This window comes from Columba livia, unplaced genomic scaffold (assembly GCF_036013475.1).
Source record: "Columba livia isolate bColLiv1 breed racing homer unplaced genomic scaffold, bColLiv1.pat.W.v2 Scaffold_140, whole genome shotgun sequence".
Classification (NCBI taxonomy): Eukaryota; Metazoa; Chordata; class Aves; order Columbiformes; family Columbidae; genus Columba; species Columba livia.
This window is the reverse complement of record NW_027043036.1, coordinates 193163-216125: the sequence shown is the minus strand read 5'-3', so window position 1 is coordinate 216125 and position 22963 is coordinate 193163. Positions and strand designations below refer to the sequence as shown.

The 22963-nt window shown below is 50.3% G+C and overlaps 2 protein-coding genes across 2 annotated transcripts; both read right to left on the bottom strand.

Annotated features, from left to right (window-relative positions):
• Positions 1-4275: 4275 nt before the first annotated feature.
• Positions 4276-5289, bottom strand: LOC135577807 (olfactory receptor 14J1-like). Its single transcript, XM_065047928.1, has one exon. The coding sequence runs from the start codon at positions 5287-5289 to the stop codon at positions 4366-4368; it is 924 nt and encodes a 307-aa protein (XP_064904000.1). The 3' UTR covers positions 4276-4365.
• A 15663-nt stretch (positions 5290-20952) lies between these two features.
• LOC135577772 (olfactory receptor 14J1-like) lies at positions 20953-22041 on the bottom strand. Its single transcript, XM_065047893.1, has one exon. The coding sequence runs from the start codon at positions 22039-22041 to the stop codon at positions 21118-21120; it is 924 nt and encodes a 307-aa protein (XP_064903965.1). The 3' UTR covers positions 20953-21117.
• Between the last annotated feature and the right edge of the window lie 922 nt (positions 22042-22963).

Here is a 22963-nt window from a genome sequence, read left to right as displayed (position 1 = left end):
GAAACACAAGGTCATGGCTGATCCAGAGTCCTGAATGACCACAGCACTGCGCTCAGAATGACATTTTTTTATCCTGAGCTCCACTCTGGACCTCCAGAACTGCAGTTTCTGATGGTTTTCCTTTCTCATGCTGTTTTTCACTACAAAAAAAAAAAAAGTGCCATCATCTTGGAAAGTGATTTTCAAGAGTTCTTGAGCCACGACCATTCTTACCTGTCAATGTTCTACCCCAGCCAGCAACTAAGACCACAACAGCTGCTCACGTACTCCCCCAACCTATTAAGTGCGATATGGAAGATAACTGAAGGGAATGGAGAAACCCGTGGGTTCAGAAATAGCATTTTAATAAGACAATAAGAATAGTATAATATACTACTACTACTATGTATATAATTAAATTAAATGAAATTTTAAAACTAAAATGAAATATAAAAAATCAAACTAAATTAAATTAAGAAAACATACTCAGTGCAATCCGTCATGTAACTCCAGTCACACGGAACAGCCAGTCCTGGAGAAAGGAGCACCTTGGTCCCAAACAACCAATCCCAGCAAGACAGAGCAAAAAGGCCCAAGGGCCAACTGCAAAATGGCAGAACAGCAAAAAACTCACTCAAAACTCCCAACAGAATGCAACTTCCAAACTAAACTAACCAAAGTACCTGGCAGATCTGAACTAACGGAAGTAACCAGCCAGAAATGTCAGCTCCAGCTTTATACTGAGCATGACTCTAATTGTAGGTGTGGGAATATAAGGGAAGATTGGCAAGAAGGAGATTTGTAAATACGCTTAAGTGACTGTACCCAGAGTTTAGAAAACACAAATCACACTAATTTAGGTTTAGCCTTGTGTGCTTCACAAGTTGAACCTCTGTCTTTATAGAACATAGACTTGTGAAATCTTAAAGGCACCTCCTCAAACATCCTTGAAATTCCTGTTCTACTCAATGACAGGAAGATGTGCCACGGGAGGGTCAGGTTGGACATGAGGGAAAGGTTCTTCCCCCAGAGGTGCTGGACACTGAACGGGCTCCCCAGGGAGGTGTCACGGCCCCAACCTGACAGTGTTCAAGAAGAGACTGGACAACATCCTCAGACACACGGGGTGACCTGTGGGGTGTCCTGTGCAGGGACAGGAGTTGGACTCCATGATCCTTGTGGGTCCTTCCAACTCAGGACATTCTAAGGTTCTGTGAAATACTAGGTCAAAAGTCCATGTTTTCATTGTACAGATGAGATGTAAACACACGGCTCAGGGCTCTTCCTGGGACCGTGGGATGTGGGTGTGCAAGGCCCAGGGAAGGACAACACTGGGACAACAACTTCCAGCTTCCCCATGGGGCTGCAAGGAGGCACCGAGGCCCCAGTGCCATGAGGACAACATGTCTTCTGCTGGGCCTCAGTGGCAGATACAACTGCCCTGGCCAAGGAGACACAGACCTGGGTTCTGTGGGTCCCTTCAGGCCTTACAGCGCCCTTTGCCATCTCCACCACAGGCTGTTCTACACGGTGCTACCCCTGCCCCTCTTTCCCTGCAGGCTGCAGACACCCATCTCGCTTCCCCACCTGCTCTCATCCAGCATTTCTGCACCTTCACTGCTGTGTCTACACCCTCACTGGCTGCACTTTGGAACACAAACCATGGGCTGATCCAGCTCCCTCTGGGTCACCTCTTGCCCCACAGCACTGCTCTTACAGTGACATATTTTCTTCCTGATAACCAGTCTCTACTTCCCCATCTGCACTTTGTGGCTTTAGTTTTTTTTCTCTGCTGCTTTTTCCCACTACTTTGGAAGCTTTACCATCTCAGAAACTGCCCATCAAGCAGAGATCCCAACCTGTTATTCTTCATGTGGTCTTGCACTTGACCAGAGAGAAGTAACCTCATCATGATCTCCTAAATCCCGTGAGTGCTGCTGGCCTTTCAGCTTCTCTGATACACACGACCATGTCCCTGCTGCTGTCCCGTCATGTTCTCAGGTGGGATGGATGTGACAACCTGTCTCCAAGATCTCTTCCTGGGTAGGATCTGTCATACTTAGGCTGAGGTTCTTTCCCAGCCATGTCCCTGCTGCTGGGTTGTCACCTCCAGAGACAGAACTGACCTCACTGTCCCCTTCACAGCCACATGATTCTGACTGGATTATGAGTGTCTGAGACACATGTAACCTCATAATACCACAACCATCCATTCCCCCTCCTTAGCACCCAGGACCTGACAAAGGCAGAAGCACATTCCTATAGCTGCCCCTCTTTCCCACAGGCTGTAGACACCCATCTCACTTCCCCGCCTTGTTCAAATTTGTCAAATATATTTCCTACTCACAATGTAAGTGAAAAGCACTCCTCACTGGAACTGCTTTTTTTTATGTTAACACCTTCTATATCTCTATACCTATTCTCTCTCCTGAAACCTCTCCAAGGCAAAAATTCTGTCAAACCACAGAATACCTCAGGTTTGCAGAGAGCCCTTGTCTCACTCTTCTTGTCTCACTCTCCTGCTCAGGGTGAACCAGGTGAGGTTGCTCAAGGCCTCCACACAGGTTTGCATCATCCTCAAAGGCACTGAAAGTGCTCTCTGTTATATCTTAAAAAGGGAGAATAAAGATATTCAACAATATTGGCCTAAGTGCTGGTCACTGAGAGATGACACCAGTAACTGGCTGCACACAGGACTTTGTACCACTGATGATATTTGGGCTTGATGGTTCAGCCAACTTCCCACCCAGCATCCACTTCTTGAGCCCCATCAGCACCACTCTGGCCAGAAGAAGACCATGGCTGAGCCTTGCAAACGCCCTGTACACAACATGCCTTTCCTTCCCCTGTCCATTTGAGTTTAGCAATCCCTTCCTTGTCCTTCACATTCCTGGAAATGGCTGCAGGAGGCTTGTCCCATCCCCTTCCCAAGGAGGGAGGTAGGGTGGCCAGACTGTTATTCTCCCCATTCCTGTTTGTGCTCTTCTTGAAGATGGGACTGAGTTCTGCATTTTTTAAGGACCCCAGAACCTCTCTGGTTTCTAGGGAACTTTTGAGAGCACAATGTGGAATCAAGGGCAAGGGTGATGTAGCAGACAAGAGCACTTGCAGTGATCCTGTCCAAAGCAGCTGAGATGAATCTCACTGATCCAGGGGGGTTTGTTCCTGGAGTCACACACAGAAATATCAGGGTTCTGTGAGGTGTCCACATCAGAGCTGGTCTCAGGACTCCTTCTGCACCCAGGTATGCTCAGAGACAGAGTCTGTCCATTTTACACACAGAGGCAGGAGTCACAGTGTCCCTCTGGCCTCCTGTTGCCACTCCAAAGAGACAGGAGACACCTCATCCCTGTGGTGTGTCACCTGCTCTGCACTCATCTGAGATGTCCAACGCCATGAGGAATGGACACGGAGACCTCAGATCAAGGATGCATATCCCAGTGCTGCATTCAGGTGGTTTCCCAATGTGATGTGACCTCAAGCCACTCTCTGTGCCACAGACCTTCATGGAGCCCCAAGGAATAGTTGATGGTGTTTATGCTCGCTCACGTTCATGTCACCTCAGGTACATGATGTGCGTGCTCACATCTCATTTGTACAAAGCAAAAAGGGACTGCTGAACTATTCATTGAGTGTCCATCCATGGAGGGAAGAACAACCTCTGTGGATGAGAAGCCAGTGCTGTGAATGGTAGTTGTGAAGGGCCAGTTGATGATGATTGACCTGAGGCTCCTTCTGTGGGGTGTCCCGTGCACAGGGGCACAGCCCAGGCCCTGCTCTGCTGGTCCTGCAGGTCTCTGGCAGGAGCCTGGCTGTGAGAGGACATTGATGTGTGCCAGCCCTGCACACACACGCTCTTTGTTTCTGTACCCTGGTGTTTGCATCTGTGGCCACTTTCTTGGGTGTGTTCTAGAAGAACTGCCACACAGAAGGACGGTGACCAAGCTGCCAGAGCACTCAAACCTTGCACCAACACCAGGGATGAGAAGGAGAGTGTGGGAGTGGAACCAGAACAGCTCTGGAAGAACAAGCACTGCTGCTCCCTGGCAGGGCTGCCACGCTGGACTCTTTTCCCTCCTCCCATGCACACAGGACCTGTCCCTGCAGCTCCAAACAGGCCTTGCAGGAAGAATATCAGTGAAAAAAAAAAATCACTGCAGAGCCCTTTATTTTGTTTAAATACACAGAGAGCATGGGTCCATATTTATGCAGCCAGTGGGTTTGAAAAAAACCTGACAATGAATTAGAAAGGGGATGACAAAAATATCATGATTTATTAAAAAATAAACACCACCAACACACACACACACACAAGTCTGGGCCTCTAATGAGTTACATTAAAACTGTTATTTGTTAAAGAGAAGATGATGAACACTTTATTATTTTTCAAATGCATCCCTCCATTAGTTTCCTCAGGGCATCCTTGAGCTCCCTGTTCCTCATGCTGTAGATGAGGGGGTTCAATGTTGGAGGTATCAGCGAGTATAGAACAGACACCAGCAGGTCCAAGGATGGGGAAGAGATGGAGGGGGGCTTCAGGTAGGCAAAAAAGGAGGTGCTGGCAAACAGAGAGATGACAGCCAGGTGAGGGAGGCAGGTGGAAAAGGCTTTGTGCCGTCCCTGCTCAGAAGGGATCCTCAGCACGGCCCTCAAGATCTGCACATAGGACACCACGATGAAAATGCAGCACATAAAAACCAAACAGGCACTAACCACAATAAGCCCAAGTTCCCTGAGGTAGGAGTGTGAGCAGGAGAGCTTGAGGATCTGGGGGATTTCACAGAAGAACTGGCCCAGGGCATTGCCCTTGCACAGGGGCAGTGAAAATGTATTGGCCGTGTGCAGCAGAGCATTGAGAAACCCAGTGGCCCAGGCAGCTGCTGCCATGTGGACACAAGCTCTGCTGCCCAGGAGGGTCCCGTAGTGCAGGGGTTTGCAGATGGCAACGTAGCGGTCGTACGACATGACGGTGAGAAGAAAATACTCTGCTACTATCAAGAAGGAAAACGAAAAGAGCTGTGCAACACATCCTGAGTATGAGATGGCCCTGGTGTCCCAGAAGGAATTGGCCATGGATTTGGGCACAGTGGTGGAGATGGAGCCCAGGTCGAGGAGGGCGAGGTTGAGCAGGAAGAAGTACATGGGGGTGTGGAGGTGCTGGTCCCAGGCTATGGTGGTGATGATGAGGCCGTTGCCCAGGAGGGCAGCCAGGTAGATGCCCAGGAAGAGCCAGAAGTGCAAGAGCTGCAGCTCCCGTGTGTCTGTGAACGCCAGGAGGAGGAACTGGGTGACGGAGCTGCTGTTGGACATTGGCTGCCTGTGGGCATGAGGACCTGCCATAGGAGGAAAAGACAGTGACATGTTGTGGAAGACTTCTCTGAGAAAGATAAACATGCTGTTTCTCATGGAAAACCTCCTCCCTGATGGAGGGATGTTTCAGCTCATTCTCTCTTTCTTTCAATTGAAAAAACAGTTCATCATACCCAACCCAACCCCAGAGAGCAAGGGCACCCGGGACAGGTGGAGAAACAGGGAAGGGTACTGCAGTGCTCCAGAGAAATAAAGCAAGGACAGAAAGGCAGACGGGCATGCTGTGAAACCTTCTCCTTACCTGGCGGTGCTCACTACCACTGACATGAAGACACTGTAGAGCAAGTACTTTTAGCACCTTTTCTGTGTAACACATTCCAGGAACCCCTCACCTGGAGGTCCAGCTGCTGAGGTGGAGACTCGTGACCTGGACCCCATGGCTTTGGGGCAGAGGGTCTGCTGGGGAGGAGAGGAGACCAGGGGTTGCACTTGGAAATGTGTCTGCACTGTGGAGGAGGGCAGGGAGGGTTCTGAATCCTGTCTCAAGCACTCCTGGTAGCAGCTCCCTATCCCTGCCCATGTCTCTGTTGCCTGCATCTGTGTCTCTGTCCCTGGTCTGCTCCCTGACGGTGTCACAGACCCCGTTCCACCCGCTGTGTGCTCAGCTCTGTCCTGCTCACACCTCCTGGCACTGCCCAGGGGCAGCTCTGTGTGTGCAGGGGCTCAGGAGCAGCTCAGACACGTCCTAACGAGAACTGGGGTCTCAGTGTCTGCTCCAAAGAGAGAAATAAATCCCCATCTCCCACTGCACACCCAGACGAGCAAGAGTGGAAACCTGAAAGCACAGACTCCTTCCCTTGCAGCTGTTCCTGTCTCGATGTTGTTGTTCAGAAGGACCCTCTGCCATGTCTGTGGGGGGATCTGGAGCTCTGAGCAGCCCTGACCCACACAGCCCCCTTCAACCCCACAAGCTCCCTGCCTGCCCTGCCGGGGGTCGCTCCTTCCACCCACAGCTGCTGCCATGGGATCTCCCGGGCAGGCTGAGCGCTGACCCTGGCAGGCGGCAGAGTCCCTGCCCGGCACAGCCCTGGGGTGCAGGGACCCTGCTCTGCAGGACAGCCCTGGGCACCCCTGGGTGCTCACCCGGCTTCACAGCTGTTCAACATGGCCTGACAAGAGCCCCGTCCTTACAGACCCCACAAGCTGTGCCTGTGCCAGTTTCAGGAGATGCCTCCAGGAGCTATAGCTGCACTGCCCTGCACCCAGAGACTTACCATGGCAAGGGCTGCAAAGGTTTCTCCTCCAGTGAGCTCTCAGTCATCCTCCCAGTCCTGACCACCTTTAATCTCTCTCTGCCTTGCTCGTCTCCTGAGATCCCCAGGCAGAGCCCTCAGCCCTGCTGCGTGTGCAGAGGAGCTGCTCCTGGGCAGAGCTGTCTCTCTGCAGCGCTGCCGCTGCCATGAGCTCCCTGTGTCCCAGGAGCCCAGCCCAGCTCAGCAGCACAGGAGCAGCCCAAGGCGCTCTAGTGACCCCTCTGGTGGGTTTGGTGCTGAGCCCATGAACTTTACACCCTGAGGAGAAGCTGAAGAAACTTTTCAAGAAGTCAAAGTCAGATTCAAACTCCAGAGTTTCTTGTAGCATTAATGGGTCACAGTGAGGGACGCAACTGAGAAACTGTTCCTAGGATCTGCTTAGAGCAGAAAACTGGAGGCAGAATTACAGGTCAGGAAAAGCAAGGTGAAGATCTCTCTGATAACCAGTAAACCTGGATGTGTTTCATTAACCAAAGGGCCAAACTCTGATCCCCAGGCCTGGAAAGTCAGATCCTGTCCTGCCCTCGTTGCCCAGGGCCCTTCCTGGGACAGTGTGATGTGGGGCTGTGCAAGGCCAAGGGCAGGACTATGGTCCCACCCCTCCCAGGTTCCTGCCTGGGGACAAGGAGGCCATGAGGCCCCTGTGCTGCAAGGACAAGGTGTCTCCTCACAGGCATCAGAGGTGCAGACAACAGCCACAGCCAAGGGGAGAAGGAGCTCATGTCTGGTGGGGCTTTCAGCCTCTGTACATCCCGTGATCATCTCCACGACAGCCTGTCCTGTGCTGTGGCATCCCCTGCACCTCTGTCCCTGCAGGCTGGAGACATCCCCCCTGCTGCCCCACCTTGCTCTTGTCTGAGCATCTTCCTTCCTTTGCTGAGATCTCTCCATCCTCCCCAGCTGGTCCTTGAAGCACAAAGCCTTGGGCTGGTGCAGACTCCCTCTGCTGACCTGCTCCCCCACAGCACTGCCCTTCCATCACATTCCTTTCTGCTCATGTCCAGCCTGGACCTCCCCAGCTGCACTTTGGGCCATTCTTTCTTTCTCATGCTCTTTCCCACTATGCAGAAAATCTCCACCACCTCTGAAACCACCCTTCAAGCACTCTCAGGCTACTCCTGCACTGCTGCAGCCTCCCCAGCGCTGCTGGGCCAAAGCAGCCCAGGTCCCTCAGCACCCCACACCATGTGCACAAGGTGCTGAACCTGCCTTGGCACAGCCCTGCACTCTCCAGTTCCTCCCTGCTGCTCCAAACTGGGAAGCCGCACACTGGCACACACCCGTGTGTGTGGGTCACACCAGTGCTGAACCGAATGGGATGAGAACTGCAGGTGTCTGGGTCCCCACGCTCCTCCTCATGCAGCCCCGTGTGCAGCTGCCTTGTTCATGGTGAGTGTGCACCACGGGCTGGTGTGGGGACCTTGTAGTGCCCAGGCCCTTCTCCTCAGGGTCACTGCTCAGCGTGTCAGGTCCTGCTCTGTCCTGATGGATGGGGTTGTTCTCCTGCCCCGATACAGAACTGGTCACTTCATCTTGTCACAATCCAGAGATTTCTGATGGATGAATGCCAGATTTTCTCAAGGTCTGGACTCTCCCTGGCCTGAAGATCCATTTGCTCACCTGTTAATGTTTGCATGCAGTCAGCTTATCCTGATAAGGATTTCTCTCCCAAGATAACAGCATGAGGAGTTACAGGACGCTGCAAATACTACCTCCTGGAGAAACCGTGGGGTCTTGTGCATCTGATACTCATAATGTCAGAGGTCTGGAGTAAGAGGAGAAGTTTCTCTACAAGTGGCAGAGCAGCAGGAATGCGTGGAGCTCTGCCTGGGGACAGACAATGTCGGCTGAATGTTGAGGAGTCAGCATGAGAGGGCAGAACAACATGGTCAACGTTGTGGTGACTGGACATCAGCTACAGACTCACTGATGAGGAAGAGGAATGAGATGAGGCCTCCTTCAGACACATGAAAGAAGCCTCATGTTTCCAGGGCCGTGTCCTCATGGCAGACCTGAGATATCCCAATATCTGCAAGGAACCGGCCATCCAGGAGGGTTTGGAGCTCATTGACAACATTTCCTGACACGGGTGACTGAGGAGTCAGTGGGGTGAGGTGCCCTGTGGGACTTCACGCTTACAAACCAGAAAGAGTTGGTCAGGATGGAACAGTCAGGGATGGAAAGTGGAGCTGAGGCTCCTGGGAGATGAGAACAAGGCCAAGAGCAGGATTTCAGGAGAGCAGGATTTGGCCTGCTGAGGGACCTGCTTGGGTCCTATGGGATATGACCTTGGTGTCTGCAGTGCTTTTCTCTCCCATCTCCTCCCTCCTCTCTCCCACCTGCTGTTGTGCAGCGTTTTTTACCCTTCCTCAAATACAATATCCCAGAGGTGCTGCCAGCATCACTGAGTGGCTCAGGTTTGGCAAGGACTGGGTCCATCTTGGAGCAGCTGAAATCGGCTCTGTCTGACATTGGTCAAACTCCTGTTGTCTTCTCAGAGCGGTGACAACTGTAGCACACCCACACCTACCCCCAGTTCCAAGGGTTTGTCATGTAAACCCAATAGAGAGTGACAATGTGTTGGGTGTTACAAACTACATGATCATGTAGAAGAAATGGACAAGATCTTCTGTCAGCAACTCAAGGAGGAAGTCACCAGTCAATGAGCACGTTCCTGTGGGGAACTGTAATTGTTCTGACATTAACTGGCCTGGCAAAGTGGCAGGTGCCATCAGTCCAAAGGATCTTGTGCCAACTGCTTAACGTGTCTGCATTGTGGGCCAATGAGAGTGATGCTCAACTGGATCTGGAACTGGGAAACAAGGAATAGCTGGTGAGGGATGTGAACATCAGTGTCCACCTTGGCTGTTGTGACCAGGACACAGGGGGGTCCCAGGCACCAGAGGGGAGGGAGGAAGGCCAGCAGCAGAGCACAGGCTGGTGGGCTCCAGAGGAGAAGACTTTGTCAAACTGGGGGTACTGATTCAGGTGTTGACATGGGAAGCAGCTCAGAAGGCTGAAGGAGCTCAGGAAATCTGATCAGCCTTTCAGGAGAGGCTGCTCCAAGCACAAGAATGATCTATCTGAGAACCAGCGAAATGAAGCATTTATCTCGTGAGGGTGTTTGTCTGAACTGATGGAGCTCCAGGGCACAAAGGCAACACACAGAGGTGGAAGCAGGGGAAGCTGCAAAGGAGGAATTTAGAAACCTTGTCCATGGATGTGGGGATGATGAAAAAGCTGCCCTGGACTTGGTACCTGTAGGGGAGGCTGAGGGCAGCAAGATGAGCTGACACAGCTTCCTTACAGAAAAAGACCAGGGTAACACAGACCTGCTGCTGAACTTCGTAAGAGTAGAATCAGACGGGACTGAGGTTCTTCATGGCTTCTTTGCCTCCATCTTCACCAGCAAGGACTCCTGGGACTTTGTTCCTGAAGGCAGGAGTCTGGAGAACACCCAGCAGTGGATGGGGCTCAAGTCAGGGGTGACCTGAGCAAACTCAGACACCATTACAGAACAGGAGATGGGTCACTTGACCAGCTCCCTGAACACAAGTATCGCTGTGCTGTGGCACCTGAGACTGCCAGGGACACCCACCTTTGATCCACAGGAGTGTGACTCCTCTTGAGGTGTTCTGGACTATCTCCTCATTCAAGTGGTGATTTAGGCACCCACTTTTCTGGCATATTCAGTCTTTATCAGGAGACGCTCCATACCGATATGAACTGGAGTCTGCTGATACCACCTGTTCTGGAAAGGGAGGGAAGGGCGAGCAGGGAAGGGAATAGAAGAAATTTGGCTTTATTGCTATTTATTATGCAAATGCTCTCTGTTTGGCTATTCCTGAAATCTCTCTAATCATCCACACCAGACTTGAAGCCTTTAGGAAAATGCTGCACAGAGCCTTGGCTTGTAAGAGCATTTTAGATGTTAATGAGCCCTCTGCTGTCATGATCCTGAACTGCAGCTATATAGAGAATGAACAAACCTCTAATGAAGTTAAAGGCAGAAGCAAACTGCAAGTTTCTGAGGGTGTTTGGGATCCCATGAAGAGCCATCACTGACACAGCTGTGAAGGAAACAACCAGTGCAGGTCCCTGTCCCTGGAGGCTGCTGAAGGAAAGACTTGGAGACACTGGTTCCAGGTGGTGAGGGCCATGTGGAGGTGGCTCTGGTGCCATGTCAGCCCCTGATGCTTGTTCATCACCAGAATGGCTGAGCCCTGACCCCTGGGACCTGGTAGATCTTTCTCCAATGTTTTTCAAGGCTTTTCCTGTGGTCAGTGTGGGTGGTTTGTGTTTTGGGGGTGGGTTTTATGTCAAGTGCTGTTGCTTTAACTGCAAGGCTCTGGTTTTCTGTGGAGTTGGAAATGCCTGTGAGCAAATCACAACTCATCCAGCTTCTTTCATACACCTGGCAATGGTCACCAGTCACCACAATGTCCCAGTCCCAAACTTGCTTGAATCCTCTATTTAGATCCTTACCCATCACTCCAGGAGGTTCATGGATCCACCAGGTTCATGGATGATTCCTGAGGACCATCCAAGTGTGGGCAGTGTAAGAGAGGAGCAGAGCAGGGTCAGCTCATGGGCCATGACTGAGCACAGACACCCCAGCAGCAGCCGTTCCCCATCTCCCAGGCACAGCCATGCCCACAGCATGCAAATGGCACTGCCATACATGATTAGCCCAAGAGAGGCCTTTCTTCCTTCCGTATTCCCAGGAAAATCTTCCTCCTGTTCCTCCTCCACCTGCAGACATCAACTGCTTTCCATTTCTGGGCTCAGACATGGCTGGAAGGGTTCACTGAAGCCATCAGCCATCCCATTGCTTCTCCCTGACATGCCCTGACCCTCTCCCACACCTACAATGGCCAATCACGGCTGCTCAGGCCTCCCGCTCTTCAGAAGAGGCCTCGAGCTTCTTGGTTCTTCCTGGTGCTTATTATGGACTTCCTCGCTCTCTCCAGAGTTCATGATGAGCTTTCGTGTCCATAACAGCCCCTTTATGACCATGCCTCACTAAATGGTTGTCTTTGTATGATCATTTGTGCAGAAAGGGCAGTCACAGGACAGCACCCAATATGTCAAACTGATGCCCAGTGAAATGCCGTAAAGCCCTGATGAGTTCCCCCTGTGTCTGTGTCTCTCCTGGAAGGAGTCTGTCCCGAGAAGGGGATCCAGCTCCTGCCACTCTCTGCAGAGGCACATGAGCAGTGTCCACCACCTGGGGACACAAAGGGCGACGTTTGCCAGGCCACCCTTCATCTGAACCACTTAGATGTGTGCTTGTGGATGGGGTATGGAGCCTTATAGTGCAAATACCTATTTAATTGTCATTGCCAGAGGGGCTACCACTGATGCAGAGTACTATTTTACAGATATTTTAATATAAGCATGTTAAAATTCTTTTTTCCTTTAAAAACTGACATATCTGGATAAATTACAGAAACACTTGAAGGAGTATTCATGCCTTTTAACATGATTATCCACAGAAGCCACACCAGCTCTGCGTCTCAGGAAATGGGATCCAGAGTCCAAGGGCAGGATGGTTTGGGCTCTGTGCTGGGATCTGGAAACTGAAACGTGCTCCCATCTCCCAGCCCCCTGCCCTCCTCAGTGAGGGTGTGAGACATTCTGCCAGCGAGGGCTGAACTCACAGCCATGACCAGTATCTTATGTCCAACTGCAGCCAGTGGTGTCCTGCCAGCTCAGGATTGGAGCTTCCATTGCTGGAGGTGTTTAAAAGATGTTGAGATGTGGTGCTTTGGGACATGATTTGGTGGAGTACTTGGGAGTGTTAGATTTACCGTTTGACTCCATGTTCTTAAGGGTCTTTTCCAGCCTAAATGATTCTCTGATTCTCTGATTTGGGTTGAAACCATTTCATTCCCATCACCTCCAGCTTCCCTCAGAGGCTGCTGTTGTGTGGCACAACTGTCCTGGCTCTCCAGGCAGGTTGGGCACTGGGTTGGTGTCTGCATTGGCAGTTTTCCCCTTCCTGGGGTAAACGGCTGTTGAGCAGAGACAGTTGTAGAGATTTGGGTCACAGGGTTTGCAGCAATCCTGTCAAACTCTGAGCAGGATGAGCTTTGGAGCCCAGGAACAATGGAGATGCTCTGAAGGATGTTTGTGAACAGTGGTGCTGTCAGTAATAACAGTAACATGGAACTCTTTATTCTTACTGATGATGGTAATAAACTAAAGCTCTTTAATTTCATTCCTAACAGTCATTCTTGCGTTTCAAAACACCTACTACAGCTCAGTACCTGTGTCCTGAAATAAGTTCTTAGAACAATGCTTTTTGCCCCCCCCTTTTTTTTTTTTTTTTTTTTAATCATTTCAAGAGTACACCTACTGGACAGAATTACCCCAAGACCATCCTTCTGAAAGAACTTTTCTCCTTTTTTTTTTTTTTATTTTTTCCTGTTGTGAGGTGTTGTTGGCACAGGAGAACAGTTTCCTTCTGAGACAAAGAAGGCCAAGGAACAGATCCCAGGTCAGTGCAAAGGCACAAAGGAAGCCAGAATCTTTGTGTGGAGTGCACTGACACACACTGTTACCTGCATTTCCAATGTCTGAAGACCCAACTGTGCAGCAGAGTCTGGAGTTCTGAGCTCCCTTCATCTGCCCTGTGTGACACGTGTAAAATGGAACTACCCCAGTCAAATGGTTGGTTTTGATTCTCTTCACAGCCTGAAGCACCACATGGGTCAGGAGACAAGCCAGGATACCCAGTGAGGACTCACATGCTCTGCTCTTCAAGTTTAGGTGTTCAATAGCATCTCAGCAGACATGTCACTCTGATTCCTGGCTTCAAAGAGCTGGTCAAGAGCTTCGTCTCCATTTCTGTAATGGTGGCTTTCATGCCTGACTGATGTGCAGACTCTGTACACGGATACTCACACTTATTGAACAAACTGCTCTGAAAGGGTTAACAAGATGAGCAGTTCTTTCTGGAAGGGTATTAGCATACCAAAAAAGAAGACCCTGGGTTGGGGCAAAACAAAAGGGATGCCAAAGTTGCTGTCATAGCTGTTTAGAGGTACTTGTAAAGCAGCCCTGCACCTCTTGCTAATTATTCCTGTGCTCAGAGAGAACCTGAGAGCTTTCTCTAAATTGAAAACATGACAGGATGAAAGGACAGCGTCATTCAGGCTCAAAGGGACCTCAGGTGGTGTCTTAACCAACCTCCTGCTCACAGCAGGGTCAGATCAGATAGCTCAGGACTTTATCCAAACACATCTTGGTCACTTTATGGGACAGCGTGGGTGCGCACTCCTGGGAAACAGCTTCCAGTGCTTGACTGTCCTCATGACTGGGAAGTTTCTCCCTTTCTGTAGCACCTTTCCAAGCCCAACCTTCTACTTGCACACGGACACAGACCATAATATCCCACATTGGACACAAGAATATTAGAGGGTGACACTGAATGTCTCGATAACTTTCAGGTAACAGACCATCAGTGGTGGAGAGTGGCCTCACTGTGACACCGTCCTGCTGTCTCAGCTCCTGGGTCTGCCCCTCCTGTCCCATAGACTGGAGAGGATTGTGATAGTTCCAGTGACCCCTGACTTGATCCACATCCACTGCTGGTTGTTCTCCAGATTCCTGCCTTTAGTCACAGAGAATTTGGAAACAACAATTTCTCAGAAGAAAGATTCTTCCATTCAGAGTGCTGGTAGAAAACGTATTTTGCGAGTAACTGGACACAATCATATATTTTACTATATATTTACCAAAGACAAATATATTTTTTTTCCTTATGATCACGTACAAAGACAGATAACACAGGTCTGTTGAGATCACTGTTAACATGGCCATCTAAAAAGAGAACAGTTCAATTAACCTTTTTATCCTTCTTCCCTCCATCAGGCAAGAGCGGCCAACAGCTTCCAGCATGACTCACTGTGTGCCAAGAGTAGAGAGTGGCACTGACAGGCCATGGCAGTGGATTGTTTGGTGCCTTCGACTCTGTGCGAGACACAAGGATTATCTTTTTTACTACTGTAAGCTTTGGTAGGAGAGAAATCTAGAGAACACTTTTAAAAATGAGGGAAAAAAGAAACCAAAAGAATGATGTAGAATGAAGTAAATGTCTTATTGCAACTGTAAGCATCAAACGTTGTTGGTGTTTTAATTCTCCTTTTTATGTTTTGAATACTTTAAACACCAGTGTTTTCCCATGAGATCAAAATGAGACTTTTCGGGATGTGCATCAAGAGCAAGAGGAGAACTACTGATCCTGCACTAGATTTCCCTTCTCAGCACTCTCTCTGTTACCTGTGCATCTCATCTCCCTCATCCTCCAGATATTTCCTCCTGCCCTGACTAAACTGACCGCGTCTGAAGTCCCATTTCCAGCAGCCGATCTGCACATAAGCACTCGCGATTGCTTTCTGGGTTTCCCTTCCTCTTACTCTTTGATCACTCACACACTTGTCAACAATCCAGTTGCTGCTTTCAGCTTCAAGGAGTTAAAAGCTTCCTTGCCTTTCAGTAGTCTGTCTATTCTGTCTTTAGCCAACTCTTTTATTGTGTTTATTTTATAATTTCCTTTCTGTCTAAAACATTTCTTGCATGGTTCTGCCTTGGAGAAGGTGAACCTCAGTGGTGGCAGCTTGTCCTTGGTGTACAGTTGAGGAGTCTGTTTTCTTTTAATCATGACTCTCATCAGTTGTGTTTTGTTTGTTCAAGGGTAAAGCAAAGTCCCTGTTTCCTGTGTGCACTTGGGTCTGCAAGGAGAGCAGGTGGGAGCTGGTGCAAAGGAGCTGGCACATCCAGCTGCAGACTGCAGTGAAGTCTGGTGTGAGAAAAAGGGATGCAAGGCCCAGGGGCCAATGAGAGAAACGATGGGGTTGGGGAGGTGAGGAGCAAGGTTGTCCACACGGTGTGAGACCTCAAGGGACATCTCCAGCCAGTCCAGACCTCCTTAGGAGAGACCCTGGATCAACATCAGACAATGCTGCAATCGCATCCTCTCCAAACTGAAAAGGATTAAAATACACCCTTTACAATAGAAAGACTTTTTTATCAGAAGCTTTTTGAAATCTTTCTCCATAATTACACAAAGAAAACTCTCTAATTAACTATACAAGATTGGAAGGAAATTACAAGAAGAGACATGGTTTGTTAGACCTTTCTTGAGTGTAATGAGCCCCATGGTGCATTGGGTGCTGAGTCCTTGAACATTACTCAGGTGCTGAGAGGAGACTGCACAAACCTTTCCAGAAGTCAAAGCCAGAAGAAAAAAGTACTAAGTTCCTTGAAGTATTAATGAGTTCCACTGAGGGCAAGTACCAGCAAAGCCTCCCCAGGGACTCATTAGAGCAGAGAATTGGAGGCCATGATGGCAGATAAACAAAGAGAAACGTGCAGGCAGCTGAGGTGCTGAGAAAACCCTGGTTTAGTGGGATGAAGCAGAGAGGCCAAGGCCTGACCCCCAGCCCCTGGGAAGGCAGATCCTGTCCCTCACACGTTGCTCAGGGCTCTTCCTGGGGCCGGGGATGTGGGCTGTGTGGTGCTGAGTGAAGGACAATGGTGTGGCCGTTCCCAGCCTTACTGGCGTGTGCAAGGAGGCCATGAGGTGCCCCAGTGCCTGAGGACACACGTCTGCTCACAGGCCTTGGTGGCAGAGGCCATTGCCATAGCCAAGGGGACAAAGACTTGGGTTCTCCAGGTGACATCCAGCCTTCCCAGTGCCCTTTGCCATCTACACCACAGGTTGTCCTACACTGTCCCTCAGCTGCTTCTGTTTCCCTGAAGGCTGTAGACACCCATCTCGCTTCCTCCCCTTGCTCTCACCCTGGTATTTCCATACATTGACTGATGTGTCTCCACTCTCATGCTGTTCCTTGAAACACAAGTACATGGACTGATCTCCTGCTCCTTCTGGATGATTTCTTGTACCACAGCACTGCCCTTTGAGTGACATTTCTTCCTCCTCATGTCCAGTCTCCACGTTTTAACCTGCGATGTGTGGCAGTGTTTCTCTGCTGTAGAAAGGAGGATCCTGAAAACTACTGACCTGTCAGCCTCTTACCTGTGCCTGGGAAGATGATGGAACAGATCCTCCTAGAAGCTGTGCTAAGGAACAGAGAATGGTGACTCAACCACCTCCCTGGGCAGCCTGTTCCACTGCTTCACAACCCTTTCCATGACGAAATGTTTCCTAATATCAATTCTGAACTTTCTCTGGTACAAGCTGAGTCCATTTCCTCTCATTCTCTCACTTGCTACTCAGGAGAAGACCAACACCCTCCATGCTACAACCTCTTTTCAGATGGTTGTAGAGAGCAAAAAGGTCTCCTCTCAGCCTCCTTTTCTCCAGGATAAACAGCCTCAGAACCCCCAACTGCTCCTCAGCAGACTTGTGCTCCAGACCCTCAACAGCCTTGTCCCCCTCCTCTGCACTCACTCCAACACCCCAAGGTCTTTCCTACAGTGATGGGCCCAAAACTGAACCAAGGATTTGAGTTGTGGCCTCACCAGTGCCGAGTACAAGGGGATGATCGCTGCTCCGGTTCTGCCCACTACACTATTCTTGATGCACATCAAGCCATTGGCCTTTTTGGCAACCTGGGCACACGCTGGCTCATGTTCAGCTGCTGTCAATCAACAACCCCAGGTCCTTTTCCACCAGGCTGCTTCCCAGCTACTCTTCCCCAAGCCTGTAGTGTTGCAGGGCATTGTTACGACCAAAGTGCAGGACCTGACACTTGGCCTTGTTAAACCTCACACAAATGGCCTCAGCCTAATGAAGCAGCAGCTCCAGATCCCTCTGTAGAGCCTTCATACCGTCCAGCAGATCAACACTCCCACCCAAATTGGTGTCATCTGAAAACATAGTCAGGGTGCACCTGATCCCCTCATCCAGATCATTGATAAAGAGATGAGAGAGAACTTGCCCCAATACTGAGCCCCGGGGACACCACTCATGACCGGCCACCAACTGGATTTGGCTCCGTTCACCACAACTCTTTGGGCCCGGCCCTCCAGCCAGTTCTTGATCCATCACAGATACACCATCCAGGCCACGAGCTGCAGCTTCTCCAGGAGATGCTGTGGGATACGGTGTCAAAGGCTTTACTGCAGTCTAAGGACACAACACCCACAGCCCGTGTGGCGGATTCACTCCCCACGACAGACTTTCCCTCATCTGCTCAGCCGGTCACCTTGTCACAGAAGAGATCAGGGTGGTCAAGCAGGACCTGCCTTTCATCCAGCCATGCTGATTGGGCCCGATTGCTCGTCTCGTGTGTGTGACCTCACAGTCCTTTCCCAGCTGTGTTCTTGCTGTTGGCCAATCCCCTGCAGAGGCAGAAGTGACCTCACAGTGCCCTCCACAGCCATTGGTTCCTACTGGACTATGAGTTCCTGAGACACAAGTGACCACATGGCATCGTACCCACCATCACCCTCCTTGTGGTCCAGTGTGTGAGCAGATCAAACTAAGCTGCTTTCATCAAGTGTATCCAATAGATTTCCTATCAAGGGTTTGAGTGGCGAAACGTTCCTCAGAGGAGCTGCTGTATTTACTCTGGGGCATTTTACATTTCTGCTTCTGCACCTAATTTTCTTCTTCTTCTTTCTCTGTCTTTTCTGATATGAAAAGCCCTCCAAGGAAAAGATTCATGGAATCCTACAATAACACAGGTTGCAAGAGACCCCTGAACACCATCTCTGTCCCACTGACCTTTATGGCACCCCAAGGAATAGCTGATGGCATTTGTGCTCACTAGAGCATCTCACCACATGCACACAGTGGACATGCACATGATGTGTATGTTTGCAACGCATTTGCACAATGAAAGCAGGGACTTTTGACCTAGTGTTTCATAGAATGTCCTGAGTTGGAAGGACCCACAAAGATCATAGAGTCCAACTGCTGTCCCTGCACAGGACACCCCACAGTTCACCCCGTGTGTCTGAGGACGTTGTCCAATCTCTTCTTGAACAGTGTCAGGTTGGGTGCTTACACATTGGCATATTGGTTACATAATCATTTTACCACTACACATGCTTGTTGAGAGAGGGTCCTGGGCTGAGCCTGGGGCTCCCATCTTGGGGATGTGTGGTTTAATATTATAATGAGTATATGAGGAGCAAAGTTCAGCTAAAGGACACCATTATGTAACCGTTTTGAGACAGATGTTAAAACAAGACTCAGCTATTTGTGCAGGATCCAGAGTGTCTGCGCTGCAAGGACAGTATTCTTTGCAGGTTCTGATTGGGTGTTTTAAAAGTCACTTTTATCTTTGTTAGCGGAGCAGACAGACCCAAACTGAGAGGATTTACATATTTTAGGTTAGCAATTGCAGGCAGGATTCATTCCTTTAGCTTGTAAGGACATCTTCTGTCTTCAAACACCTCTCCAAGGTAAAGATTCATTGACTCATAGAATAACTCAGGTGTGAAGAGAGCCCTGAACATCATCTTGTCTCACTCTCCTGCTCAAGGCAGGGTCCACCAGGTGAGGTTGTTCTAGGCCTCTGCCCAGCTTTGCATCATCCACAAAGGAGCTGAAAATGTGCTCCATGACATAATGAAGAGGCAGAATAAAGCCGCTGGACAGTGTTGGCCCAAGTACTCATCACTGAGGGATGCCGCTTGTAACTGGATAAACACAGGACTTTGTACCACTGATGATGTTTGGGTTTGGTCACGCTGCCAACTCCCCACCCATCACAACATCCACATCTGCATCCCAGATCTCACCAATCTGCTCTAAGGCACCACAGGAGACCATGTCTGGGGCCTTGCAAAACTCCATGTCCTCAATATGCCTTTCTTTCCCCTGCCCATTTGGGTTCAACAATCCCTTCCTTGTCCTTCAACTGCCTGGAGATGCCTGCAGAAGAATGTAACCTGTCACCCTCCCAGGGACAGACATAGGCTGAGCATCCTGTCATTCTCCCAGTTCTCCTTCCTGCCATTCCTGAAGATGGGTTTGACGTCTGACTGTCTGAGGGACCTCTGAACCTCTCTGATCACTCTGACATTTTGAGACCACAATCCAGAATTTCCCACAGGGAAAGAGGGGCAGGTGTAGGACTGTGTAGAACAGCATGTGATGGAGATGGCAAAGGAGAGGTAGCAAATAGGGACATCTGCAATGAGCCTGTCCAAGGCAGCTGAGATGAATCTCACTGTGCCACTGGGGTTTGTCCCTGGAGTCACACACAGAAATATCAGGGTTCTGTCAGGTGTCCACATCTGAGCTGGCCCTGTGGACTCTTAAAACACATTGAGATATTCAGGGACAGACAGTTTCCCTTTTACACATAGAGGCAGGAATCACAGTGTCTCTCTGGCCTTCTCTTCCTCTTCCCAAATGATGGGAGGCACCTCTGCCCCGTGGTGTTGTCGTGTTCTGCACTCATCTTTGATGTCCCTCATCATTAGCAATGGACGTTGGTAAAAAGAACCACATCCCAGTGCTGCATTCTGGTAGTTTCCTATGGGATATTAGTCCCAAAATGGTGTGACCTGAACAAACTGTCTGTCCCGCAAGCCCCAAGGAATAGCTGATGACGTTTGTGCTCACTCAGGTTCATGTCACCTCACGTGCACGATGTGCATGCTTATATCTCATCACTACAATGCAAACATGGTCTGCTGAACTACTCTTTCAGTGTCTGTCTGTGGAGGGACAAAGAGCTCTAAGCTGGTGTATGAGACCAGGGCTGGAAATGGTGGTTGTAATGGTCCAGTCCATGAGGATGCCCTCAGTGCAGCTTGCCCAGGGTGTCCAGTAAACCTGGACACAGCCCAGCCCCTGCTCTGCTGGTCCTGCAGGTCTCTGGCAGGAGCCTGGCTGTGAGAGGACACTGCTGTGTGCCAGCCCTGCACACACACACTGTTCAGCTGTACACTGCTGGTTTTATCTGTGACCATTTTCTTGCTCATATGTTTGAGAGAAGGTTTGTAGGAAGAGCCAAATCTTCAGGCCCTGAGGTGAGGAGTTCACCTTTCTATCTGGAAAGGCTGTTGTGAGGCCAGTTCTGTCAGAGCAGTGCCCATTGCCTGTCCCTGCCTGCGCCCACAGCACTGACACACAGCAGGACGGTGACCAAGCTGCCAGAGCACTCAGGCCTTGCACCAACACCAGGGATGAGAAGGAGAGTGTGGCAGTGGAACCAGAACAGCTCTGGAAGAACAAGCGCTGCTGATCCCTGGCAGGGCTGCCAGGATGGACTCTTTTCTTCTCCTTCCATCACAGAAACTGTCCCTGCAGCTCCAAACAGGCCTTGGAGGAAGAATATCAGTGAAAAAAAAATCACTGCAGAGCCCTTTATTTTGTTTAAATACACAGAGAGCATGGGTCCATATTTATACAGCCAGTGGGTTTGAAAAAAAGCTGACAATTAATTAGAAAGGGGATGACAAAAATATCATGATTTATTAAAAAATAAACACCACCAACACACACACACACACACAAGTCTGGGCCTCTAATGAGTTACATTTAAACTGTTATTTGTTAAAGAGAAGATGATGAACACTTTATTATTTTTCAAATGCATCCCTCCATTAGTTTCCTCAGGGCATCCTTGAGCTCCCTGTTCCTCATGCTGTAGATGAGGGGGTTCAATGTTGGAGGTATCAGCGAGTATAGAACAGACACCAGCAGGTCCAAGGATAGGGAAGAGATGGAGGGGGGCTTCAGGTAGGCAAAAAAGGAGGTGCTGGCAAACAGAGAGATGACAGCCAGGTGAGGGAGGCAGGTGGAAAAGGCTTTGTGCCGTCCCTGCTCAGAGGGGATCCTCAGCACGGCCCTCAAGATCTGCACATAGGACACCACAATGAAAATGCAGCACATAAAAACCAAACAGGCACTAACCACAAGAAGCCCAAGTTCCCTGAGGTAGGAGTGTGAGCAGGAGAGCTTGAGGATCTGGGGGATTTCACAGAAGAACTGGCCCAGGGCATTGCCCTTGCACAGGGGCAGTGAAAATGTATTGGCCATGTGCAGCAGAGCATTGAGAAACCCAGTGGCCCAGGCAGCTGCTGCCATGTGGACACAAGCTCTGCTGCCCAGGAGGGTCCCGTAGTGCAGGGGTTTGCAGATGGCAACGTAGCGGTCGTAAGACATGACTGTGAGCATAGAATACTCTGCTGTGATCAAGAAGGAAAACGAAAAGAGCTGTGCAACACATCCTGAGTATGAGATGGCCCTGGTGTCCCAGAAGGAATTGGCCATGGATTTGGGCACAGTGGTGGAGATGGAGCCCAGGTCGAGGAGGGCGAGGTTGAGCAGGAAGAAGTACATGGGGGTGTGGAGGTGCTGGTCCCAGGCTATGGTGGTGATGATGAGGCCGTTGCCCAGGAGGGCAGCCAGGTAGATGCCCAGGAAGAGCCAGAAGTGCAAGAGCTGCAGCTCCCGTGTGTCTGTGAACGGCAGGAGGAGGAACTGGGTGATGGAGCTGCTGTTGGACATTGGCTGCCTGTGGGCATGAGGACCTGTGCAAGGAGGAAAAGACAGTGACATGTTGTGGAAGACTTCTCTGAGAAAAATAAACATGCTGTTTCTCATGGAAAGCCTCCTCCCTGATGGAGGGATGTTTCAGCTCATTCTCTCTTTCTATCAATTGAAAAAACAGTTCATCACAGTTTAAAATACAGCTTGGGCACCTAGTTTCCAAGAACACACCTCTGGGTCAAGACCCCCTGAGTTGGTGTCAGAACAAAAACTGACCCACATACCCAACCCAACCCCAGAGAGCAAGGGCACCCGGGACAGGTGGAGAAACAGGGAAGGACACTGCAGTGCTACCAGAAAATAAAGCAAGGACAGAAAGGCAGACGGGCATGCTGTGAAACCTTCTCCTTACCTGGCGGTGCTCACTACCACTGACATGATGACACTGTAGAGCAAGTACTTTTAGCACCTTTTCTGTGTAACACATTCCAGGAAGGCCTCACCTGGAGGTCCAGCTGCTGAGGTGGAGACTTGTGACCTGGACCCCATGGCTTTCGGGCAGAGGGTCTGCTGGGGAGGAGAGGAGACCAGGGGTTGCACTTGGAAATGTGTCTGCACGGTGGAGGAGGGCAGGGAGGGTTCTGAATCCTGTCTCAAGCACTCCTGGTAGCAGCTCCCTCTCCCTGCTCATGTCTCTGTTGCCTGCATCTGTGTCTCTGTCCCTGGTCTGCTCCCTTACGGTGTCACAGACCCCGTTCCACCCGCTGTGTGCTCAGCTCTGTCCTGCTCACACCTCCTGGCACTGCCCAGGGGCAGCTCTGTGTGTGCAGGGGCTCAGGAGCAGCTCAGACACGTCCTAACGAGAACTGGGGTCTCAGTGTCTGCTCCAAAGAGAGAAATAAATCCCCGTCTCCCACTGCACACCCAGCCAACCAAGAGT

Excerpts from the sequence above, each read along its gene's own strand:
- LOC135577807 (XM_065047928.1), bottom strand. The coding sequence starts at position 5,289 with ATGTCCAACAGCAGCTCCGTCACCCAGTTCCTCCTCCTGGCGTTCACA.
- LOC135577772 (XM_065047893.1), bottom strand. The coding sequence starts at position 22,041 with ATGTCCAACAGCAGCTCCATCACCCAGTTCCTCCTCCTGCCGTTCACA.